The sequence below is a fragment of the Haliotis cracherodii genome, unplaced genomic scaffold (assembly GCF_022045235.1).
Source record: "Haliotis cracherodii isolate W230 unplaced genomic scaffold, xgHalCrac1.p SCAF_8, whole genome shotgun sequence".
Classification (NCBI taxonomy): domain Eukaryota; kingdom Metazoa; phylum Mollusca; class Gastropoda; order Lepetellida; family Haliotidae; genus Haliotis; species Haliotis cracherodii.
This window is the reverse complement of record NW_027266341.1, coordinates 56,061,045-56,085,031: the sequence shown is the minus strand read 5'-3', so window position 1 is coordinate 56,085,031 and position 23,987 is coordinate 56,061,045. Positions and strand designations below refer to the sequence as shown.

Below are 23,987 nucleotides of genomic sequence, written 5' to 3'. Positions count from 1 at the left end.
ACACACGATGTGAAACCCCTTTTCACGTAACCTTGATTACAAAAGACATTATACGTATAGACCATTACGACCACAGTACAAGGGTAAATGTGGCTTCACATTAGAAAAAGGGCGATGGGGTAGCCCACTGGCTGAAGCGTTCTCGAAGACCCGGGTTCGATTCCCCACATGGGTCCAATGTGTGAAGCCCATTTCTGGTGTTCCCTGTCGTGATATTGTTGGAATATTGCTAAAAGCGGCGTAAAACCATACTCACTCACTCATTACAAAATCATGATGCAGTCCATAAAAAGTAAATTGGTCACAAAGAGAGCTACCTTCCTAAAACATACAGGATGTTCACGAGCGTATCAATTTAGACGAGTGGTAAATTCATTTTAAAACCTGAAATGAAATTTTATCCCGGTTAAACCTTACACAGGCGACGTATTTATGTAACGGTACAGTCTTATCGAATCTGGTGATTCGTAGTGACCTTTGAAATAAGCTTTGATTTGATTCAAACAATTTTCTTTCACAGTGAACACTTCACAGATGGCCTTCTTTTTCATTTTATAAAATGTTGTTGTTGCTAGACAACGTTATAAGGATATATGCCGAAACGTCGCCCTTACAATAATAAAGAAGTTGTTATCCATAAATTGTCTCTTCTTCGCCATTAAAAAATTGTTTAATGATGTACGAATTTGCGAGTTTTCCCCTGGTGCAACTTCGACAGAAATCCAGTTTCATGCAATATCTCAATTGATGGAACTATATATAGATGATCTATTAATTATTTGCAATGGTGCCAACCATTTCCAATTATAACTTATAAAACAATATTATTGACAAAATGTCATATGCCTACGTTACGTCGACATCTTGTTGTCATTTTTCCATTAACTGTGACGAGAATAATATCCGGCCAGTTTACTTCAAGTGGTGCTATGTACAAAAAGTCTATCACGAAAGATTCTCACATGAAAAAGTCCAAAGCCAATCAATGACGTAAGGTTTCAATTAGGCTTCTAGTATTTACTGAGGGAATGAAGCAAACACCATCATTATAGGATTGTTAAGAGGCATCAACGTTATCACCATGAGGATGACAGAGTGTGCTTGTACAGTGTCCGCTTGTTCCAACAATTAAGTGAATAAACTGTAGGTGTGTTACGTGGTGTAAGTGATGGCAATGTTACATCACAATAGGAGCTAAACACATAACGCAAATCTGGGATTATCTTATTATCTTAGGCATTCTATAACCATGGAAATTAATCAATATCAAGACTAGATACCACTTGCGTACTTAGTGTTTCTCTAATTGTCAAATAACAAACCGTGTTTCCTTATGTATTTGGCCATGCAACATTGATTTTTAGTTTTGATAACGATCAGTCGAACTGGATGCAGCTTTAGCTGCAGTAAACACACATTGAACCTCAGAACATGGTAATCTGACTGAATCGTGAATATCTATTTCCTTACTGCCGTATATGGCATAGCCTGGAGTCATCTGGAGACACCCACAGCGTACAGATTGGCGGCGTGTGTTGACATCAATGTCGTGTGGGATTTACGTCAGGTGTTGGTCATCATTGTTCACACGTACGCTCCTATCTCATACAGTGTTCCTTCTATGTCCCATCTGACATTATCTGTTCACAGTTCTAGGTGAATGGACAATGGAACGCGGAGCGTATATGTAACACTAATGAAACACTGTTTATGAGAGTAATTTAATCTCGAACTGAATGTGGTAACAATTTGGAGAAGATTATTGTTGCGAAGTGTTTAATTTGTATGTTGATGCCCCGTCAGTGAATGGATTGATATTCACTGGAGCTCATGGTGTAGATGGTCATCCAACGCAAATGTTACATTAACTGCTTATGGCCTACGTGTAATGGGAGTATGTCAACATTGATGCCAAGTGACATTGCAGCTGTAATGAACCCAGCATTGCACGTTCGATCTTCTAGTCATGATGCTCCACAACACACAACGACAGCAAATGAACAGTGTTGGTAATAAGCTTTGGGTGCGCTGAAAACATTCAAAAGAGACTTTATACATCGACTGCCATGTTGAACGCTATAGGAACACGGACGTCCTTCCTGCGACCATATAACCACCAGGAGACTCTTGGGACCTCCCAGTTGTCTTTGTTGGACAGGAGGCCAAGTACGGCATCCACAGCCACGAGTAGACAGGTAGGATAACCAATATAACGAATCTCTTGTGCTTACAGCAGAATCCATTTAATTCATAGTTTTATTCTAATAGATTGAGATCGGTGGACTAAACAAGGTATTAATTTAACGGTTATTTGAGGCTTAACAAAAAAGGTTATTTATTTGCTGTTCAGCTCGATAAAACATAATTTTAACGCCACATGTCCGATAAAAAATTCTCAAATTTATCAATTTACCTACCTCTACGTTTATAATTATAAATGAGGTTAGTATGATCATCATGTTATTTGTTTCCGAAGTGAAAAGTAATACAAAGTGTTTAAACATTTCTATACGCCTCCCTTCTGGTGGCATCTGCAGAATGCTGATTGAATTGTTATGCCTTTATCTGGAGACACCGAGTCGAAGCACGAAGCCATGGAAACCGTTATTGAATTTATTCCCCATGACATTCACTGAAACCAACATCGACATATTCCCAACTGTCAAGATATCGCCAATTAGTATATACATGATATCATATTATACATATATATCTTTCTGCCCATTAGAATCAAATAAATGCAATAGTGACAAAGATGTAGGAAATCGTTTACACTTACCATCGTTTAAATAAAATGGCTACAATGTATGGTGACAAACTACTAATTATGATGCTGATGCTGATGACGATGTTAAATAAGACCTATTTGACATTTGACATCTTGATGTTTAAGACAAAGGATAATTTTCGTAACATTTATAGTCGATGAAGACATTTACAAACTTGTGTAAAGAAGGAAATTCTAAAAGGTTAAAAAAAAAAAAAGAAGAGTTTTTAATGATATTCAGTAGTATTCATTAATGCATGGTATGGTATGTTAAAAACGACTTCTAATTATGCATAAAATATTTCATTTTTAATCATTTAGATCAAGGAACACAATGCAACAGGAAATCATTGAAATACGTCAATTCCAAAGAGACTCCTTTGAATGTCGACTATTTTGTTTATTTCGGCATTGTAATAATTCGTTAAGTTATAAGTTATCTTTATATGCCTGTCGCTCTTCATACTCACATATTCCTCCGATACGTAAATATAATTAATGACAGGCAATATTTATATTTAAAGTTTGAATGCGTTTCTACTCTTATACTCAAATGACTGTTGTATCACATTTTATAAATATTACTTTGTGTTGTCTTTATGCTTACAATGTAACACATTTGCATGTTGTGAAAGTTGATAGTTCCATATTCGCATATTTAATGCAAGTGTTTCGATCATACATGTATTATGCATTTAGTACTTCCTCCAGATACAAATATAAAAAGGGTGCGGTGAAATGTGGTTTAACGTCGCGTCCAAGATGATTGCACTCATATAGCAACGTGCATGCTCGTGTGTGTGTGTGTGTGTGTGTGTGTGTGTGTGTGTGTGTGTGTGTGTGTGTGTGTGTGTCTGCTTGTACTAGTCCGGACTGATGCCGCAGTTGAACATGAACACTCAGACACAGTATACTGACTCCGAGCCGACAAGTCCTTCTTTTAGTCCCTTAATGCCGATCACCAGACAGGGTAACAACAAGTACTATCTTTAAACGTATTTTGATGTGACGCGGCCGGGATCGAACCCCGGACCTGCTGCTCTCCGGGCGGACGCTCCACCACTAGACCACAGAGGTGGTAGAAATATAAGATCTACATGTAGATAACGTTTTCTACAGCTAAATTGCCCCTGATGCTTACGACGATGATTGCAATAATTGTAATAACACTCCTTATTATTCAATATATTTTAGACGCCGCATAATGTCAGTAACACTAGAATAAGTTAATGTGCCGAAAGTTTGTGACTTGCTCAGACCTTTTGTGTCCATGTACGTGGTTTTAAAATTGACCTGCCTGCATGTATTTGTGACGGGTTCCATCAGTGGCCCAGGATACGCTCACCTTTTCCCGAACACTTGGAATCATGATACCATGCTAGTGATCCATACTTACAAGCTCATGATACAGTCGGCATAGTTCAATCGACTCTGCTTTAAGCAGTGACTCTTTGCTGTTATTGAAATGGTTGTGTAGCTTAAATTAAAATGCCATTGCTCTTTATTTCGATGTACTCGAATTACGAATGACAGAACGCGTTTCATTTGCACTTATTAAAATATGTTCCGCTCTTGTGCATGCAATATCCTCGATGTAACACACTGCGTGACCTGCATACATACACCAAGGCTGACCACCCGATGCATGAAGTCGCCTCTAACGACCAATTCTAACAAGGAATGTCCTCGTGTGACGAGTGACGGGGGTGTAATACGAGTATATGAAGGAGTAGTTGTTTACACTGCTCAGCGCCACAGTCTTCCAGCTATTTGGCGACGGCCTCTAAATGAGATGACAATGTGACCATAACCTTCTAGTGGATAAGCAGCTAGGGTTCCTGTATCTCGATAAGATCCAGGGTAGAATAGGTCTTCAGCAACCCATGCTTGACGTAAAAGGTGATTGCTTGTCGTAAGAGGCAACTAACGGGATCGGGTGGTCAGGTTCGCTGACATGGTTAATGCATGCCATCGTATCCCAATTGCGTGGATCGATGCATATGATGACTATCATTGGATTTTCTGGTCCTGACTCGTTTATTTACAGACCGTCATATAGCTGGAATATTGCTGAGTTAAACAACAAACAAACAAACATAAAATATGAATTAGCGAAATAAAGCTACTGTGAAATGTCACTTTGTATACATATTTGTGTTCCCAGCAGTGAATGGCGTACAAGATGGTTACTCGCTTTTGTGTGGTCCGGACTGATGACGTCCCACTATAAACTGATTGGAGCCTTACATATGGGCGACGTAGTCACGTTCCATTAGTAATGCCCTTTATTTCCCAAACCCCTTCAAGCAAGAAACCTTACATCTGTTGTAACATCATCCCCATGCTTGGCACCTAAACGTACATGATCTGTTCCAGACAAATGACAAGTTGGTCATGATGTACATCTCTCTGTGTATCACTCAATAATTGATATACACAACATTACTGTCATTTATCATCAAAGGATTATTATTCAAAGTTTGAAATGTGAGATATAAAATTGTCTGAAAGTAAAGCAGAAACCACTGAATCAATTACAATTATTATGTTTTTAATTTACAGAAATTTGATATACCAGTCTAATTATAATTTCCAGTTTCAATATTTTCAATCTGTTTGATTAGAACACAACTTGTCTCTCAATAACTTTGCGTAATTAATTATTTTGTTCAGTGTCATTTTAATTTCATGGTTTTAAAACATTGTGATCAGGTGCTGTTTCACTGGTTGGTTGGTTGTTTGTTGTTTAAGGCCGCACTCAGCAATATTCCAGCTGTATGACGGCGATCTGTAAAGATTCGAGTCTAGAACAGACAATCCAGTGATTGACATCATGAGCATCGATATACGCAATTGGGATACGTATACGATGACATGCATCAACCAAGCCATCGAGCCTGAACTCTCGGTCCCGTTAGTCGCCTCTTTCGACAAGCATGGTCGCCTTTTACGTCAAGAATGGGTTGCTGAAGACCTATTCTATCCCGGATCTTCATGGGTCTGTTTCACTGGTAGCATGCAGAATTGGGAATCATGGCCCTGACGTCGTATTTACTTAACGACAAACGTGGACGTGCTAATGGAAGATTATTAATCACGTTACTATTTTTAGAATCAATTAATTCAAAATTCCTGTATTTGCTTTCAAGATTTCTTGTACACCGGTGTTTAAATCGCCTGCAGATGGACCTATGAGCTTTAATTTGATAGTTATAGATTTTATGACAATTAACATTAAAACAAATTTCGTTATGTCCCCAAGGCGTACCAGACCGTTATAACTGTTGCTTCGATTCAGAGATTCGCCCTGATTATGCTCTGATAGTCTGCACCACACCCCAGCACCATAAAAAAGTGATAACACCTGCATCACTTTGGGCTCTCCTCCCAGCTGACACGCCGAGATATAACTGAAATACTGTTCCAAGCGCCGTTAAATAACTCAATCACTCACTTTAAAAGATGTTCTATAAGTTCACTCTAGACAGTTTAGGTATTTCAATTTTTACTCTATGCGAGGTTTGAACAGGATTGATTCAATTTTCAACATTTCTAGTAATGTAATTAACTTCTAAATACAGCTTGTCTGTTACAAATATTAAATATGAATATACCAATCTCACTAAACTACAAACAGCCAGTCAACACACAAAAACAAGTGTGTAAATTTGGAACAAGTACTATTCACATCGTTGACGATCGACTCGAAATTCAAGATCAAAGAAAAATTAATTTCCGTAAATATTTAACCAGCTACTAATAAGGCAGGGATAACCATCAGTGTCAATCTTTTCTCTAATTATTGACTGATCGTTAATACCAGACGCGAGTTTCTCTCTACCATGTGTTCCTGTAAAGAACTGATTAAAAAAATACACTCGTTAACCATGCTAAATCGATGTTTAACGTCACATCACGAGTCTGAAGATCTCGTCATGACGCCACCTGTCTGAAACTAGATTTAGAATTACCAATAACCGTACTTTTATAGCTACATTTATCATGCTTAAGTGCTCATGAGTGATACGATTCGTGTTATATATACTCTATTGTGTTATATTTGTATATCATCTGACGTACATGCATGTATTCTATGTTATTTTACGACATGTTTCTTTTCTCTGTCCCTGAGGGCGCGATACCGAGCAATACTTGCGAAATTGTAGATCTGCGAACGCCCATGTGTGTTAGTATTTCTATGGAACAGATTCCCAATTTTCAGGTTATAAGATTAGCCGATTCCTGTCATATTACTTAAATGTCATGTTCTGCGTCTTTCAAATTAATTCGTATTAGGCTCCAGATCCAAACTAAACGCCTTTATTGTTGCAATCATATACAATACAAGCGACACAATCCACATTCCATATTCATAAAAAAGTCGATTGTACGATTCCGACTATATCATGAACATTTGTTTATGAATCACTATCAAAAGTAATGATACCAGGTGTTCGCGAAAAAATGAGTGTATCCTGCCCCACCGGTGGCACCTGTCGCAAACACATTCAATGGCAAGTCAATTGTTCACCTGCCAACAAAGGCTGATTTTCCATTATTAGTCGATACCTTCTTTTTCAAAGGTGATACAGTTTTACTGTAATCATCCAAACTCTCGTCCCAAAAAGGCTTCATCTGTATCAGTACTAAGCTTTTTTTACTTATGATAGTGTTTTTTTGTCGTTTCTATTTTTAAAAAAAATACTTGATTCGGAGTTGAGCAAATCAGAGGTGTCAAATAATAAAAAATAAATGCATATGCAACATTGACAACTGACTTAAATTTGTCTCTTTGCTGAAGTTTTGTTCTGTGTTTGCCGACGAAGCAGTACCATTAAGTGTATATGGTACAGGAAAGCACGTCTTTACCCCTGTGCTCTACCTTACTGTGAAATTTAATCGAATGTATTATTACGTGTTCGCATAATAGCTTTGATTATTTATTTAATCAATCGCATGGTTACACATTAATGACATTAAAGATTATTAAAATTGACTGATGAGTTTTATTACAAGTGTAGCGATATGGAGGTTGCTTCTATCAGTCATGCATGGGACGTCACAAACCAAAACGCTTGATTGCATTGTTTAATTCGGTCAGGGTAGAATGGAGATACTTTTAGAGCTTAGTTATTACAGTTTGATAACTGTAATTTGTGAACTTAAATCTTCGATGTAAAACAGTCGGTTAAATAAGAAATCCATGTCTTAAATCATTTAAGGATTGACTGTGTATTTTTTTCGATTCATTGAGGTATGAATCGAAAAACCGATGTGCAAACTGTATGAATCCGCGTAGAACTGCAACAGTCAGACTGTAACGAACCGGAAGAAATATGTCCAGGAGAAGGCGGCTGTTTCAAATAACATGGTTACCGCCAGATTCAAACATTACTTCCCTGATTACGGTAAAACTAGTTAGAAATTAAACCCGAAGATTCCTTCATTCTCGGCTTTCGGTTGCAAAGGGTAGATTGAACAATTAATATGCATGAAAGTCGCTAAATGTACCCTGCATGACGATACACGTGAGCAGAAAGGGACTTCACGCGACTGTGATATTGGGATTCCCCGACATTCCGCAGTAATAAAAGTAGTCCACCTCGGAGGGCGTGGCTTACGTTTTTGCATTCATTTGGATATGAATGCAATAACACGTGACCAATTCAGCTAATGAGAATGCAGGAATTTCAACGAACACAACGAAAATTTAATTATTGATAATTAAACATATATTGCTACAGCCGTGCTCCAGATTCAATCCTGGGAGGTGCCATCTGTCATAAATACATGTGTGCCGAAATACTTTTGAAGTTTCTTTCACCGTGGTAAACTCTATGTATCGAAGGAACATCATATAATACTATAAGGAGTCACAGTTCAATGGATTGGGGGTAATCTGGTGGTTCAAGCGTTCGCACGTCACGCAGAGGACCAGATTCGATTACGAATATGGGTTCAATGTGTGAAACCCATTTCTGGTGCCCCCGCTCCCAGCCTTGATATGCCAGAAATATTGCTAAAATCAGCATAAAACCCAACATACTCATTTACTCCATCAATATAAACAAAGAAAAGGCCTTGCACATGAGAGCCAGTGAAGTTTTTTAAAGTAATCTTTTCGAAAGAATGCTGTTCAACAGAATAGAAAAATGGACATGCGACGAGGCAGCCTTCCCCCACCACCTATAGTTTGGATTTAGGAAACATACTGGTGCTGAAACGGTGGCTCTCACTCTTCCAGAAAGTATTTCATACTTTAAGAAAAGAAATTCACCAGTTTATTGTGCCTTCCTCGATAACGAGAAAGCCTTCGATCGTGTATGGTTTGACGGTCTCTTTTATGAATTACATAAATTTGGTATCAATGGTAAATTATGAAAAAGTCTTCGTCCATCGTATAACACTATGTACTGAAGTGTTAGCTTTGCTGGCTTCACGTCTGATGTTTCCCTGTTAAACAGGGTGTAGGTCAGGGTCGTGTCATATCAGCATGGCTCTTTACTTTGAACGATTTACTTTATCAAGTAAGCAATTCCGGTTGTGGACTTTGTCTCCCATGGGGACGATGCCCAGGAATACTGTTAGCAGACACGACCTGATCAGCTGTAACACTAGAGATCTTCAAATGTTCCAACGTTGCAGAAAATGATGCTAACAAGTGGCAGTTTAAATACAATGTGATCAAAGGTGCTTTCCTAACTTTTGGATGTACATCTGTACACAAGTAATATAAATTTACCTGTTCAAAAGGCAATTGTCTATGCTGGAGTGTACATAAGTCCTATTAAACCTTCTGTAGACAGAACGACGTTAGTATTTGAAAAACTGAGAAAATAGACAAATGAAAACCATGATTCTGGCCTGTACTTTGGTGGCCTTGGCCAAAGCCGCTGTGCGCGGCAACGAGTGATGTTACCCTGTGGCTTACATAGATGTAATGTGTGGGCAAAACTATCCTGAAAGGAATATGAAATGCTCGAAATCATTCAACGCTATTGCTGTAAGAAAATCCAGGGTCTTAATAAGCGTATACCCAAAGAAATAGAGACAGGCACAATTGGTGCAATATCCATACAAGAATACCCAAAAGCTTTTGCTCCTTTGTAAGCCATGTAATTCAAACCTAATGTATATTTTCAAGCAAATGTTTCTTGTCCGACTTGGACAGTTTAGATATAAAGCAACACCAGTTAATAAGAACAAGTGGGCCACGAAATCACCTGGTGTTAGCATGCTACGTCTTGTCTCCAAATATAATTTGTCTGACGAGGGTCATGATTTCATAATATGTTCACATTTCATCAAGGAACGATTGTGGTCAGAACTGGTGAAAGAAAAGATTAAGCTAGACGAAATGCTTGCCGTAAGAGGCGACTACCGGGGTAGGGTGGTCAGGCTCGCTGACTTGGTTGATGCGTGTCATCGTATCCCAATTGCGTGGATCGATGCTCATGATGTCAATCAATAGAATGTCTGGTCCAGACTCGATTATTAACGGACCGCCGCCATATAGCCGGAATATTGCTGAGTGCGGCGATAAACAACAACTAACAAAAAAAAAATCCTATCATCACGATAGTTACGAGAAAAGGTTAGTCAAACTTCGTAAGACGATCCTTTTTAAGGATTCTTAGCGCTACGAACGTTTCGAAAATAGATACCCAGGGCCCTTTTTCACAAAGCTATCGTAATGCTACGGTGGTCGTAACTAACTTAGTTTACCATAGACTTACGACAGTCGTAGCGTTAAGATTGCTACGGGAAATAAGACCCTGACTGATACATCAGTTTTTCACATGTACTGGCTTGCCTTCCATTCATATCGATCTCTCCTGAAGTCATCTTGACTTATCATAAAAGGCCCAGTCGATCAAAAAATTGTGTCTCCCGTGTTAAGTGCTCTACATGCAATGCAACCGTTACTTCAATGTAGTTCTTGCAAAGCCTACAATGTCAACACGCTTTGACAGCAGAGCTATTTCCCCTATCCGTGAGTTACAAAGACGGTGAGCTGGACGAGTGAATAATTACACGACTTCTTCGGATACTGGATGGGAAGTCGGGACCAGTCGTGTTTGAAGTGCAGTCAGTGTTATTGATCAGGTGATTTATGTCACGAGGTTATATTTACCTGCAAATAATACTATCAGTTATCAACACACATCAAACAGATGACTGTTTTCTATCTGCAAAATGCAATTGACCAGCCGTGATTGCACAGTGAAATTAACCCGCGGTTATTGCAATGTACATTTCTGTCAGACAATTTGTTACAATGTGATTTTCTTTCATTTCATGATAAGTCATGTAAACCTTCGCAGGATTAATGACAATTGCCATTGTTTTCATTAATCCCGAAATTATTTCGGGAATTGAACGCTAGATCAGAGTCGGGTATAACCAAACAAGCAATTATTACCCAAAACAGTTATATTTCCGCATTTTTTCTTACATCACCGACCCGTGAAGATTCCGGGGTAGAATAGGTCTCCAGAAAACCCATGCTTGCCGTAAAAGGCGACTATGCTTGTCGTAAAAGGCGACTAACGGGATCGGGTGGTCAGGCCCGCTGGCTTGGTTGATACATGTCATCGGTCCCAATTGCGTGGATCGATGTTCATGATATTAATCACTGGATTGCCTGGTCTAGACTCGATTATTTACAGATCGCCGTCATGTAGCTGGAATATTGCTGAGTGCGGCGTTAAACAACAAACCAACCAACTTACATCACCGGTCGTAACCTCTTTTGTTAAGGGCATGCTATTAAAAAACAATTTCTCCTCCGGCAGATATATTGCGCAACACACTAAATACACAATACATTCACACAGAATATATATTTGTACATACATTCTTTATTCGTACGACAAGTATAGTCGCCTTTTACGTGAAGCATGGGTTGTTGATGATTTATTCTACCCGGATGTTCACCGGTCGCATGTCGTAAGAGGCGACTGACGGGATCGGGTGGTCAGGCTCACTGACTTATATGATGCATGCCATCGTATCTCAGTTGCGAAGATTGATGCGCATAATATCAATCACTGGATTGTCGGGTCCAGACGCGACTATTTACAGGCCGCCATCATATAGCTGGAATATTGCTGATTGGCGTGATTGCTCTACATCTACATGCCGTCTAATAACTGTTAAATAATAACAAACAATTATGTTCTATATTCGCATCATAATGTGCAAAGTCTAAAATATAAACTAAATGCACAAATCATTTTTACAGAATAAATATATACATTCTTTAATCTAGAAGCAGCTATATAAATCAATGAAAATGAACAAGAAAAATCTATCAGGATAATCTAGCTGCAGTTCTATAATACCCGTGTCTTTGTGATACCTTTACTGTAAAATATGGCAAGGCAGAATCGGTATGCGTGTTTGGAGTGGAAGAATGCCAATAAATTGATCATCGAATGCAACTTGTATTTCTCAGGATCATATGGAAACGGACAGCGGCAGATTACTTCCTGATTAGATTCCAGCCGCTGACATTTACAGAACACAACTCATAAAGAAATTAAATCGGTAACTTGCATTTGTGATCACGTATGTCATAGGCAAACACGCTGATATGGATTTCAACGTCAGTATTGTTGAAACTCTTTTTCGAGGTTATGTCTTGACATTACATCACATGAACGTTCAGAAATAGGCTCTAATTGGTTCGGCATGACAAAAAGGAGGTTCGTGTTTTTCTCAGTCGACATTTATCTCGCGATTTTATGCTGGATGTAGGTATTTTGTCAATTTTAAACGTATTGATCTGTACCTTCCTCTCTTCAGTGCCCAATAGGTGCTGATGATGTTCTGACCCCACATCGTTCTGGAGGAAATTACGATGTTCTGGTAAATAGGCCCAAAGGAGCGTGTGGTTTACCATGTAAGCACGCATCGGACCTCTGGTCTTTGCAATTATCATTCTTAGCTGTATTGTTCACTCTCAGTCGTGATTGATGCGTTCGGTACACACATAAAATGGTCAGTAAACTTGCATCCCATTGTGAGATAAAACGACTTCTTACGAAAGACCATCCCGCACTTTCCCCAATCAGACTTTAGTCACTACACATTATTATTAACATGGATGGTTTCAGTCCTCATATTCTGTTTTCCCACCACATCTAAACCGCTTGACAGTAAATAATCTGTCTGTACGACCGACTGTCTATTTATTTATCTCTCTGCATATGGACAGAGGGAATGTACGCTCAAATTGAACTGGCGCCGTGATTTGGTGCACATTTAGGGTGACTGAGTTGGGTTTAACGCTGTTTTGAACAGTATTCAGTTATACAACGGCCTGTCAGCTTGTTAGAGTAAACCCGAAGTTATGTAGGCCTCAACGTTTACCACTTTGGTAAAAAATAAAGCGACGAAACCTTTTCTATAGCCAAATAGAGATCTCTGCATAAAGCAGAATCGATTGTACGATTCCGACTATATCATTAGCATGTGTTTATGAATCACTATCAAATAGTAATGATAACAAATGTTCGCGAAAAGGTGAACGTATCCTGCCCCACCGGTGGCACACATCACAAACACTTTCAAAGGAAAGTTAATTTTAAAACAACGTGCATGGACACAATAGGTCTGAGCATATTAATAAACGAACATTAGACGCATTGTCTTCTTCTAGTGTTATTATGCTGCGTCTAAAATATATTGAGTAATATGGAGTCGGTTCCAGAGTGAGTGAATGAGTTTTGTTTTACGCTGCTTTTAGCAATATTTCAGCAATATCACGGCGGGGGACACCAGAAATGGGCTTCACACAATGTACCCATGTCGGGATTCGAACCCGGGTCTTCGGCGTGACGAGCGAACGCTTTAACCACTAGGCTACCCGACCGCCCGAGTCGGTTCCAGAGGCTGTACAGGTCTAGATACTACAATGTGTGCCTTGTTCGGAATTGAGACATTGTTTCCATGTAAAGAGGGTAAAGTTCACTATTCAAATAATGGTAGAGAGGGTGGGATTATAATCTTAAGCTGGAAGACGGATAAAGTGATGTTTGAATGATACAAAACTGAGCCTGCAGTCCCTTTTAAGATCCCCTGCTTTGTTCCATACAACCAAGATGTTCCATAAGAAGTAGTGTCAATAACCTGCTTCAAAATTGCAAGAACTGTTTACATTTCATTACTTTGATGTAAATCTCATTTCATGAAAAAAAACATGCTTATGGTAAAGTCTGAATCGTACAATGGACCCAGTTTTTAGAAGAGAATCCTTTGATTGCGGGAAGAGTTGTATAGCACAACATGATGCACACGGGAACTATCCTTGTCTTTCTCCTCTGCGAGTTGGTACAGTGGAGCAGCCTAGTGGTTAAACCGGTCGTTAGTCACGCCGAAGACCCGGGTTCGATTCCCCACATGGGTACAAAATGTGAAGCCCATTTCTGGTGTCTCCCGCCATGATATTGCTGGAATATTGCTAAAAGCGCCGTAAAACCACATTCACTCACCCAGTCTGCGCGTAAAGTACTGTACATGCTACTGTCATTTCATGTTGGACGTTGGCACAAGTGTTTAAACACAGAAATTGATTTTCCAGGGGAAAATTCCAGATTTTCCGGGTTTGATGTATATGTATAAATGTCGTATAGCCTGGACTGATTTTCGGATAAAGTCTTATTACAAACAATAATACACAGCGGGTTCCGTTAATCCGATCGGTGTCGTTTCCATAAAATTAATAAAATTATTCATTAATAATCATGGGCACCAATGCGTTCTTTTTATAATACAAAAGCCGTTCCCAAATGTTCTTGCTGCATGTTACTTGAATGTGTATTACACACGTCCTACAAGGACCAAAGGTAATCTACACTACCAAATTATCCTTCATTTTATTGACTGCGATCACATCCATAAGTATTTAACCCAAGTCCTTCAATAGTACATACGGGTTTACCTCCCTTGAAATGAAATTATTTTATCAATGCTTCACAAATTAGAGGTGAGGTGAAATGGGGTTTAACTCGCGTCCAATATTATTGCACTTACATGTGGCTGCTTGTACTGTGTACTGTGCTGTGTGGCTGCTTGTACTAGTCCGGACTGATGCCGATGTTATAGTGCTAGCCCGCTGAGATACCATGCCGCAGTTGAACATGAATACCCCACTCAGACGCAGTGTACTGAACCCCGAACCTTCCGCTCTCCGGGCGGACGCTCTACCACTAGACCACGGAGGCGGTCTTCACAAATCAGAACACATAATGGGACTTGGCCATGATTCATGCGTTTAAATCTTCAGGATAAACGGGGTTTCACTATATCTGACGTCCGCATGTGTGGGGTTTTGCTACATAAAAGTCAGTATTTTAATGCTTGTTTTATGTGTGTGTGTGTGTGTGTGTGTGTGTGTGTGTGTGTGTGTGTGTGTGTGTGTGTGTGTGTGTGCGTGCGTACGCGTCCGAACCGATTTAATGGTGCTAGCACACTGAGATAGCATGCCGCAGTTTAACATTGGTACTGTACTCAGACACATGAACCGACCCCGACCCCAAGATAATGATCTTGAATTACAAGATTATAACTTGAAATTTTAAGATTACTACTTGAAATTTCAACTTAGTATCTTGCAATTTCACCTTAGTATCTTGAAATTTCAACTTGGTATCTGGTTTCAAGATACTATGTTGAAACTTTCAAGATGCTATGTTGAAACTTCAAGATGCTAAGTTGAAATTTATGTTAAGTTGAAATTGCAGATCCTTTGTTGAAATTTCAAGATATGTACAAAGTTAAAATTTCAAGATAATAAGTTGAAATTTTAAGACTTTAACTTGTAAGTAGTAGTAGTAACAGATCATAGAAAGTCACTAATTAGGGCAATAACAATGCCCCGACAATCAGAAAGGACAAGTTGACTTTTGGATTTGAACTTTTTTTATTCTTTCAATGCGACTTCTCGGTACAGATGCTATATATCTGTATCATGTGCTAGCATATGTAAAGAAAGGTCGCATTGGAAAAATAAAGACAAATCAATAAAAAAAAGTGGCCAAAAACAATAAAAATAAATTCTTTTAAAGGATATTTTTGCAAAGAAGTGTCCATCCATAAATTCTCTTCCTTAAGTGCATCAATTCTAAACCCCATTCAAAGACTTGAAAACAGAAGTTGCTTGGAATATACACTGAGTTTGCCACCTCCATGTCACCACGTGTCAGCCTCGCTGGTTTTGAATGTTCCAGTCACTCGAACAAGAGAATCGCCAAATAGGATAATATGTTAGCTGAACATCGAACAATATTCAATGTCGTGCGTGTTGGTTGTTGTGATACAAGATCCAAGCATATTACACCTAAAGCTATCCCGTACTCAGTGACGTTCTCTATTACAGTATATTTAATACCTATCAACCCTGGAATTCTATGGACTAGGCCGCTCATGCATATTCATCTGGGTCAACAGCAAGATTAGGAATTTCACCAGTTCACCAGTAGCAAAATCCTCCTATGGTTTGAGTAACAGCTGTATAGGATAGACTGAAGCGGTGATAAAAGTTTCAAATTTGATCATATGTGGGATCGAATTTCTGCTCCAGTATGCTGTCAAATATATTTCTCACTTGTATGAGGCATTAAGAACAATAATATTGTAATGTCTTGGACATTATACCAGGATTGATGTTCCGGTCAGAATTCATTATATTTTATGCTACACGCCAGTTTTGCAATGGGGGAATGAGTGTGAACAGTATTTATTATGGGCTAAATGGGTGAGGAAATCTAAAAGTGACACAGGTCGACTTGTACCATGTTGGTGAAGCTCACTAGGAAGGGTACGGTCTTTCAAGACTGGGACGAATTTGAGACTCGAACCCAAAATCTGCGGATCTTGCAAACAGATCAAGCAAACTGCACAGTGAGTTTCGGCGCCTGGGGCCCCTCGGCTACGAAGGGTTATTCCATCCTGCATTAACATCAATTATTGTTTGCACAGTTGTTTTCCTAAATTATGTTTACAATATGTTAATCGGTACGCACTCACCCATTCCGCAGCCGCGTCATTAAAAACGACGTTAAACGATGGTACTTGTTGATACCCTGCCCGGCGCTCGGCATTAAGGTACTAAAACAAGGATTGGTTATAGGTCAGTCATTGGTCAGTATACTGTGTTTGAGTGGGGTATTCATGTTCATGCGGCATATACATTTTATTTCAGTAAGGCTGACACTATAAAATCGGTATTAGTCCGGATAAGTACAAGTCGCCACACACGCACACGCACACACACACACACGTCGCTATGTAAGTGCAATAATCTTCGACGCGACGTTAAACCCAATGTCACCTTACTCACGCTGTGTCTGGGCGATGCAGTAACACTGGAGGATCATTCGTCGTTGGTAATCCACGTAGGATTCATTTTGTCTGCACAATGTGTGGATGTCAGTGTGTGTCAGCCCGGGTAATTGCATTGAATCACATTACATTCCGTTACATCAAGATAAGGCTCTTCCATCTTACTTTTTTAATCTAATCATGAAAGTGCTGTTGCCAATAGCTTCTTTCAGAACAATAACACGAGATGATTCCTCACCCTAATAATAAACCCATTTATATCAGGTGTTTACAGTTTTAAGAAGAGGACAAACAGACTCATAATTGGTAAATGCCATAACAACAGCATATGTTTAGACTCATAAGACTTGGCGTCAATAAGCAAAGACGTTAATACTGACATTTACCTTATTTGTTAATGTCAAGGAGGAATATGTCTAGACACAAATACGACATTTGACTATAAGACTTTATGTGTTAAACTCACCGTAGTTATATACATTTGTACACTCGGCGTGTTTATCCTGAATGCAACGGATGTTTAGGGCGGTGTGTCAAGTTAAACGTTGATAATTATGTTAATTAATGAATACATCCGTGTTGGTCATATGTCCTGGTGAGGTGGGACCAGTTCCATAGGATCAGGTCAAAAGGTTTAGATTGTATAGAAATGGCAAATCACTGCACAAATGGTTGAATCACATTTTTGCAATGGATATTGTGTCCCAGTTATCAAAGGCGCCGCAATTTGCTTTGCAGAGTTGCTTCCCTTAGGCGTGCCGTAAATATGCGACTTCGAAGAGGGTCCGAATCTTATTCGCCGTGATTATATCTCTTGGCTTGTAAAAGGCTTGTAAAAAAAGTAGTACTCGTGGGTTTCCAAAGCGGTAAGCAACTCAGACCTGCATCGGGCTTTCTTCTCACATTAATCCGACGCGTGTGATATAACTGTAAACTAAACACTTACACCGTGTTTCGTTGTCTAGATTCACTTATTTTATTATGATGTTTACATTTAATTTGTTTAATTACTGATTAATTTTGGAAGACGGGGGATGTTTCTCAGTTGAAAATGTTGATTGTAGGCTCACCACGTCCTCAAGTCTTCCCGCCCGTGAAGTTCCGGGTCAGAATAGGTCTTCAACAACCCATGTTTGCCGTAAAAGGCGACTATGCTTGTCGTGAGAGGCGACTAACGGGATCGGGTGGTCAAGGTCGCTGACTTGGTTGATGCATGTCATCGTATTCCAATTGTGTAGATCGATGCTCATGTTGGCAATCACTGGATTGTCTGGTCTAGACTCGATTATTTACAAACCGCCGTCACATAGCTGGAATACTGTTGAGTTTGGTATTAAACAACAAACCAACATGACGTCTTACCAGTTTCACTGGAGGTCGGTTTGTGTCGGTCTGTCCATGTTACATCCTGTTTATGATCATTGGTTGGGCTGCACCACACAGTCCATGATGCTCTCACTCACTCACTCACTCACTCACTCACTCCACCGACCCACCAACTCACTCACTCACTCCACCGACCCTCCAACTCACTCATTCACTCACCCACTCACACATACACACACTAAACTTACCCACCCACCAACTCACTCACTCACTCACTGCACCGACCCACCAACTCATTCACCCACTCACCCACTAAACTCACCAACCCACCCACTCACTCACTCGCTCACCCACTCACTAGACTGACCCACCCACCAACTCACTGCACCGACCCACCAACTCACTCATTCACTCACCCACTCACACATACACACACTAAACTTACCCACCCACCAACTCACTCACTCACTCCACCGACCCTCCAACTCAGTCACTCATTCACTCACCCACTCACACACCCACCCACTAAACTGACCCACCCACCAACTCACTCACTCACTCACTGCACCGACCGACCCACCAACTCACTCACTCACCCACTCACCTACCCACTTAACTCACCAACCCACCAACCCACTCACTCACTTCACCAACCCACCAACTCACTCAACCACTCACCCACCCACTAAACATACCCTACCACAAACTCACTCCCTCACTCCACCGACCCACCAACTCACTCAACCACTCAACCACCCACTAAACTTACCCAACCACAAACTCACTCACTCACTCAACCACTCCACCGATCCACCAACTCACTCAATCACTTACCCACCCGATAAACTTACCCATCAACTCATTCACTCACTCCCTCACTCCCTCACTCCACCGACCCACCAACTCACTCAACCACTCACCCACCCGATAAACTTAACCATCAAATCACCCACTCATTCACTCACTCACTCACTCACTCACTCGTCCTAGTCACAAGTCCTTTTTTATTATACTGTTTTCACATTCATTTGAGTAACATTTATTCCATGAGCTGCAAATAATCAATTATTCACCTTCACATCCCATCCCGCATGAAGCTGAAACGTCGTGATTTAACTGAAATATTGTTAAAACCGCGTTGTATTAAACTCACTCACTCTGCCATTCCTACAAGGTTGAAGGGGAGCTGTACAGTGTCACTTCTGAACTGTTTCCGAAAGTAAACGAGTTTTGCCGAACTGGTCGAGTCAACCATATTGGGTATGAGTCATTCCCCAGTTACATGGAAAATGGTATGCACCGTCATATCTGGTAATGTGGTCACACGCGTGTGCTTTCTGGGAATAATAAAACATTGATCACTTATCAACAGGATGCATACTGTCAAGTAAATCGTTTGTGGTTTCAATCCAATGTGTTTTTTTACATATAATTTTTGGAAAATAAAGGAAGCAGCCTGAACTAAAAGACTATCCTGATTGAAGAGACGTGTGCTGATGTGTTTATAATTGGGTACTGGTTATTGGTTATTGATTTCCTTCACACATTGTGTGGATAGTTGTAGATCTCTTCAATTCTGCAAGGTCAAGGTCAACGTGACCAGTCTTTCATTTGAAATCGTGATAACTTGGCAAGATCGTTACATCCTAACAATAAGAGTAGCATTAACCACAAAACTAATTATATGGTTCTGTGGTTTATTAAATAATCAAATAACATTCTCAAGTAGAAATTAATAGAAAAAAACATCCTTTTACGAATATTACCGACGCAGAACATATTATTTCATTCAATTATTTTTGTGATTATATAATCAATATTGTTATGTCAACTTTGGGTTGTTTGAGCGTTGTTTAGGGAGTATTCAGAAAATACGTTGCATACTTGAGTGATAAGAAGGGGGCGGGTGGATAGAGGGGGGTGGAGTGAGTGAGTGATTTTGTGGTTGGGTGGGTGGGTGGATAGGAGAGTGGTTTGTTTGGGTTGATGGGGTTGATGGGGTTGGAGTGAGTGAGTTGTTTTATACGTTGCTGTTTCTGTACATAAGCTGATATATTCACAACAGTAGAGTGAGAGCGCTTATAAATCTAACTTACAGTTGGGTCTAGAAGTTGGTTGAGGGTGCTAAGTGGAGCAAAAGGGCGAGGTATCTCTGTTTGTTTGCTGGTTATCGCCGCACTCAGCAATATGCCAGCTGTGTGACAGCGGTCTGTAAATAATCGAGTCTGGACAGGAAAATCCAGTGATTAACATCGTGAGCATCGATACACGCAATTGTGATACGATGACATGCATCAACCAAGTCAGCGAGCCTGACCAACCGATTACCGTTAGTCGCCTCTAACAACAACCATAGTCGCCTTTTACGGCACGCATAAGTTGCTGAAGACCTACTCTACCCCGAATCTTCACCGGTCCAATGAAAGTATATACTAAATATTGCAACCGATCTACAGGCTTGGTATTGACATCGTGAGCTCGAGCATCGATACATGCAATTGTGATACGATGACATGCATCAACCAAGTCAGCGTGCCTGTCCACCCGATCCCGTTAGTCGCCTCTTTCGACAAGCATGGTCGCCTTTTACAGCAAGCATGGGTTGCTGAAGACCTATTGTCTACCCTGATCTTCACATGGAGTCGATCATTTGTCGTGCTCCCTAGCCCACACGGAGTTTGATGTTATGCGGCTGAATGCTTTCGTTGAATGCAGGTGTTTCCAACTTGGTGATGTTTGTGTTTATACTATTATTAATGTGTTTTAGAAGCTTTTCATGCCATTGATCTCGGAGAAAACTGCGCACTGGTTGCCAGGTTGCAGATTGAGAGCAGTCCATTATCTAACCATCAGCATCGAATATTTAGTTCATACGCAACCTTTATACCAGCGACGTCTTTTTGAAACTTCGACATTAAGTTAATGTGCAAAGTTTAAGTGAGTAATAAATAAATTACTATACTCGTTCCCATTAGAAACCGTTCTATGACAACGAGTGCAACGTACAGTAAACTACGGTTATAACGAACTCGAAGGGACCACTAATTTTAGTTCGCTATAACCGTAGTTCGTCATAAGCATATAAACAGCATATATACAAAAAATAAGTTCGTTATATCGGTCAGTTCGTTATAAGCGTGTTCGTTATAACCGTAGTTTACTGTATCTCACTCGCTTTAGTTCGATAGATACGTTTTTAAATACACAAATAATATAATAACGGAATAATAACGGGTTGCTTATATATATTACTTATTATTTATCATATATTATCATGCACATAATCGAAATTCTATGGTATTTATCTCATTTTCTTATGTAATTTAATATGCTGCCTGTTTGTGTCCGACCCCATGGCAATCCGCTGTATGAGAACTCCATGCGAGTCTGATGTGAGACTGAACTGAACTGAGGTGGAGGGATGTTGTCTGTCACACAAATTACATTGTTGTAAGATGGGTTGTTTTTGTAAAGAAATATCTGGCGCTGCAGGAAAAATATGATCTCGTCTCCATACAACCCCCATCCCAGAATATTAAATGATAGGTCCCTTCCCTGTTTGTACATATGTGTCATAGTTACGTCATATATCGTGCTTTTGGTCACGTGTTTGTCTGGTCCAGATTGTTTACAGTTTATTGTGTTACAGCTGCCACAATGCTGACTGTGCATAAAATAGCATTCGTCAAATCAATACGTTTGCGAGTTAATGCAGGCAGGAATTGGCCCTTTGACCTTGGCCCATTTGCACAAAACCATCTTAGCGATCAGATAATTGTAAGTCCTATCAGAGACCATATGATAGATGGTCTCTGGTCCTATATTTTAACATATGAAATATATGCGCGTAGTTTACTTTGTGCAAATGGGCCCTTTCAGTAGAGTGCGGCAGCAGCCTATGATCTTAATCGGAAATACAAACTAAACTTATGTATTCAATTAACTGTTCCACATACAGAGGCAAAAAGATCATCGCTTATATATTGTTCTGTGTATCAGAACATCTATCACCGATCTGTCTTTGACATTTGTCTAATCGTAAATGTATGCAGCTTTACTCTTCAATGAACAGAACAAACTGTTAATGTATACTTCTAACGCTCCAGGGCTGACAGCTGTTGGTTTGCAATCCATTAAATCCCAAAGTGTAAGCTCGGGGAAACAACCAGCATTACACGTCTTGCATGTCGATCCTGTCTCATCCCGTAATCTCTAAGCTTAAGCATCAGTTTTATCCACCGCGCCATTCTTCCTTTGTCTGAAGCATGATGACATAATCGATTCCTACGCATTTTGCTCTCATTTATCCATTCCGCCTCTCACAGCCGCTTGAATCCAGGACAAAGCATTCGTAATCTGATCACAAGTTATTGAAATACATTGTGCTCCCCAAACGTCAATTTTGTTAGGAAATAAGATATAGGTTATGTGCCGGAAATACAAATAATGTATAGCGCATATGTTACTCCAGTAGCGCTGGTTAACTAAGATCAATTCCAAGCAGCCTTTAGCCAAGTCGCCAACAGGTGGGACAGCAGTGTGATATATCTCTACGCTCGGTGTTCATGGGGACATAAATTCGAAGTGACGTTCCATTACTAGGGACCAGCTTTGTCATACGAAAGCTATGATGGACGTGGTGTGATGCTGTGTTTGGTAAAGGTGCTTTGCAAGCTTGGCACGGCTTCTTCTTCTAGTACCGACCGTGCATCCCAGCCTCGGAAGATAAGGGATCATTTTATTTGTTCCGCAATCAATGATCTATGACGACATGGGCAAGAAGGTAGGCCCCTCTCTTGTATGATAATGTTATTATGTGTTATTGTATATAATAATAATGCCAAAATGAAAACACCCATTTAATGATATTTGTATGAATTAACTACCTAACTTTATGTTTCCAAGTAGTATATTCAAGATATAGCATATAAAACAAGATCCACACTCTTACGAAGTGTGATGTTAGCAGTCTATGTCTTTGTGGTGATTGCAGTGAAATGAATGTAGTCACACACAAGCTGTCCTGGCCGGCTCAAATCCCCTGTTGGCCCACTGAAATCTGTCTTGGCCGGCTAAACCCATATTGGCCCTCCGGTGTTACCTTGAGATGCTGGCCGATTTGAACGGACAGTCAATTAAGAAAGACTGGTATTATATCCTATTCTGCTATTATCAGCGCAGCTGGATAACCTAGTGGTTAAATTGTCGGTTCATCACCTCAAAACTGCTCTGATTCCCCATGTAGGTACGATATGTGACTTTTTCTGGTTTCAGCGACCTTGTCATACTTTGAACAATGCTACATTGGCGCAAATCCCCCAAAAATTCCCATGCATTTGTTTTTATTGTGAGAAGGGTGCATTTGTATTCTTAGGAAACCGGTGTCTTGATTAAGTACTGTCAAGAAGTTTCTGACTCACTCCAGTTCAGATTTTCAACTTTTCAACAAAATGGTGTCTCCTTAATGCTATAGAAAGGATACGCCATCCCGGCGTTCGTATGTTTATGGTTTCATGCAAGTTATATCCTATTCGACACTCCGAAATGT

General features: G+C 39.9%; 1 protein-coding gene across 2 annotated transcripts in view; it reads left to right on the top strand.

Moving 5' to 3' along the window:
- The window catches only part of LOC139450492 (transmembrane protein 272-like), an 86,738-nt gene that overhangs the window by 40,600 nt on the left and 22,151 nt on the right, over positions 1-23,987 (top strand). Inside the window, exon 1 of one of the 2 annotated variants that reach the window (XM_071232208.1) lies at positions 22,913-23,222. The exons of the other annotated variant lie outside the window; for it this stretch is intronic. Within the exon in view, the coding sequence (XP_071088309.1) occupies positions 23,196-23,222 (27 nt within the window). The 5' untranslated portion in view covers positions 22,913-23,195. Of the gene's footprint in view, positions 1-22,912; positions 23,223-23,987 lie in introns of those variants that run through there. 2 annotated transcript variants of the gene reach the window in all.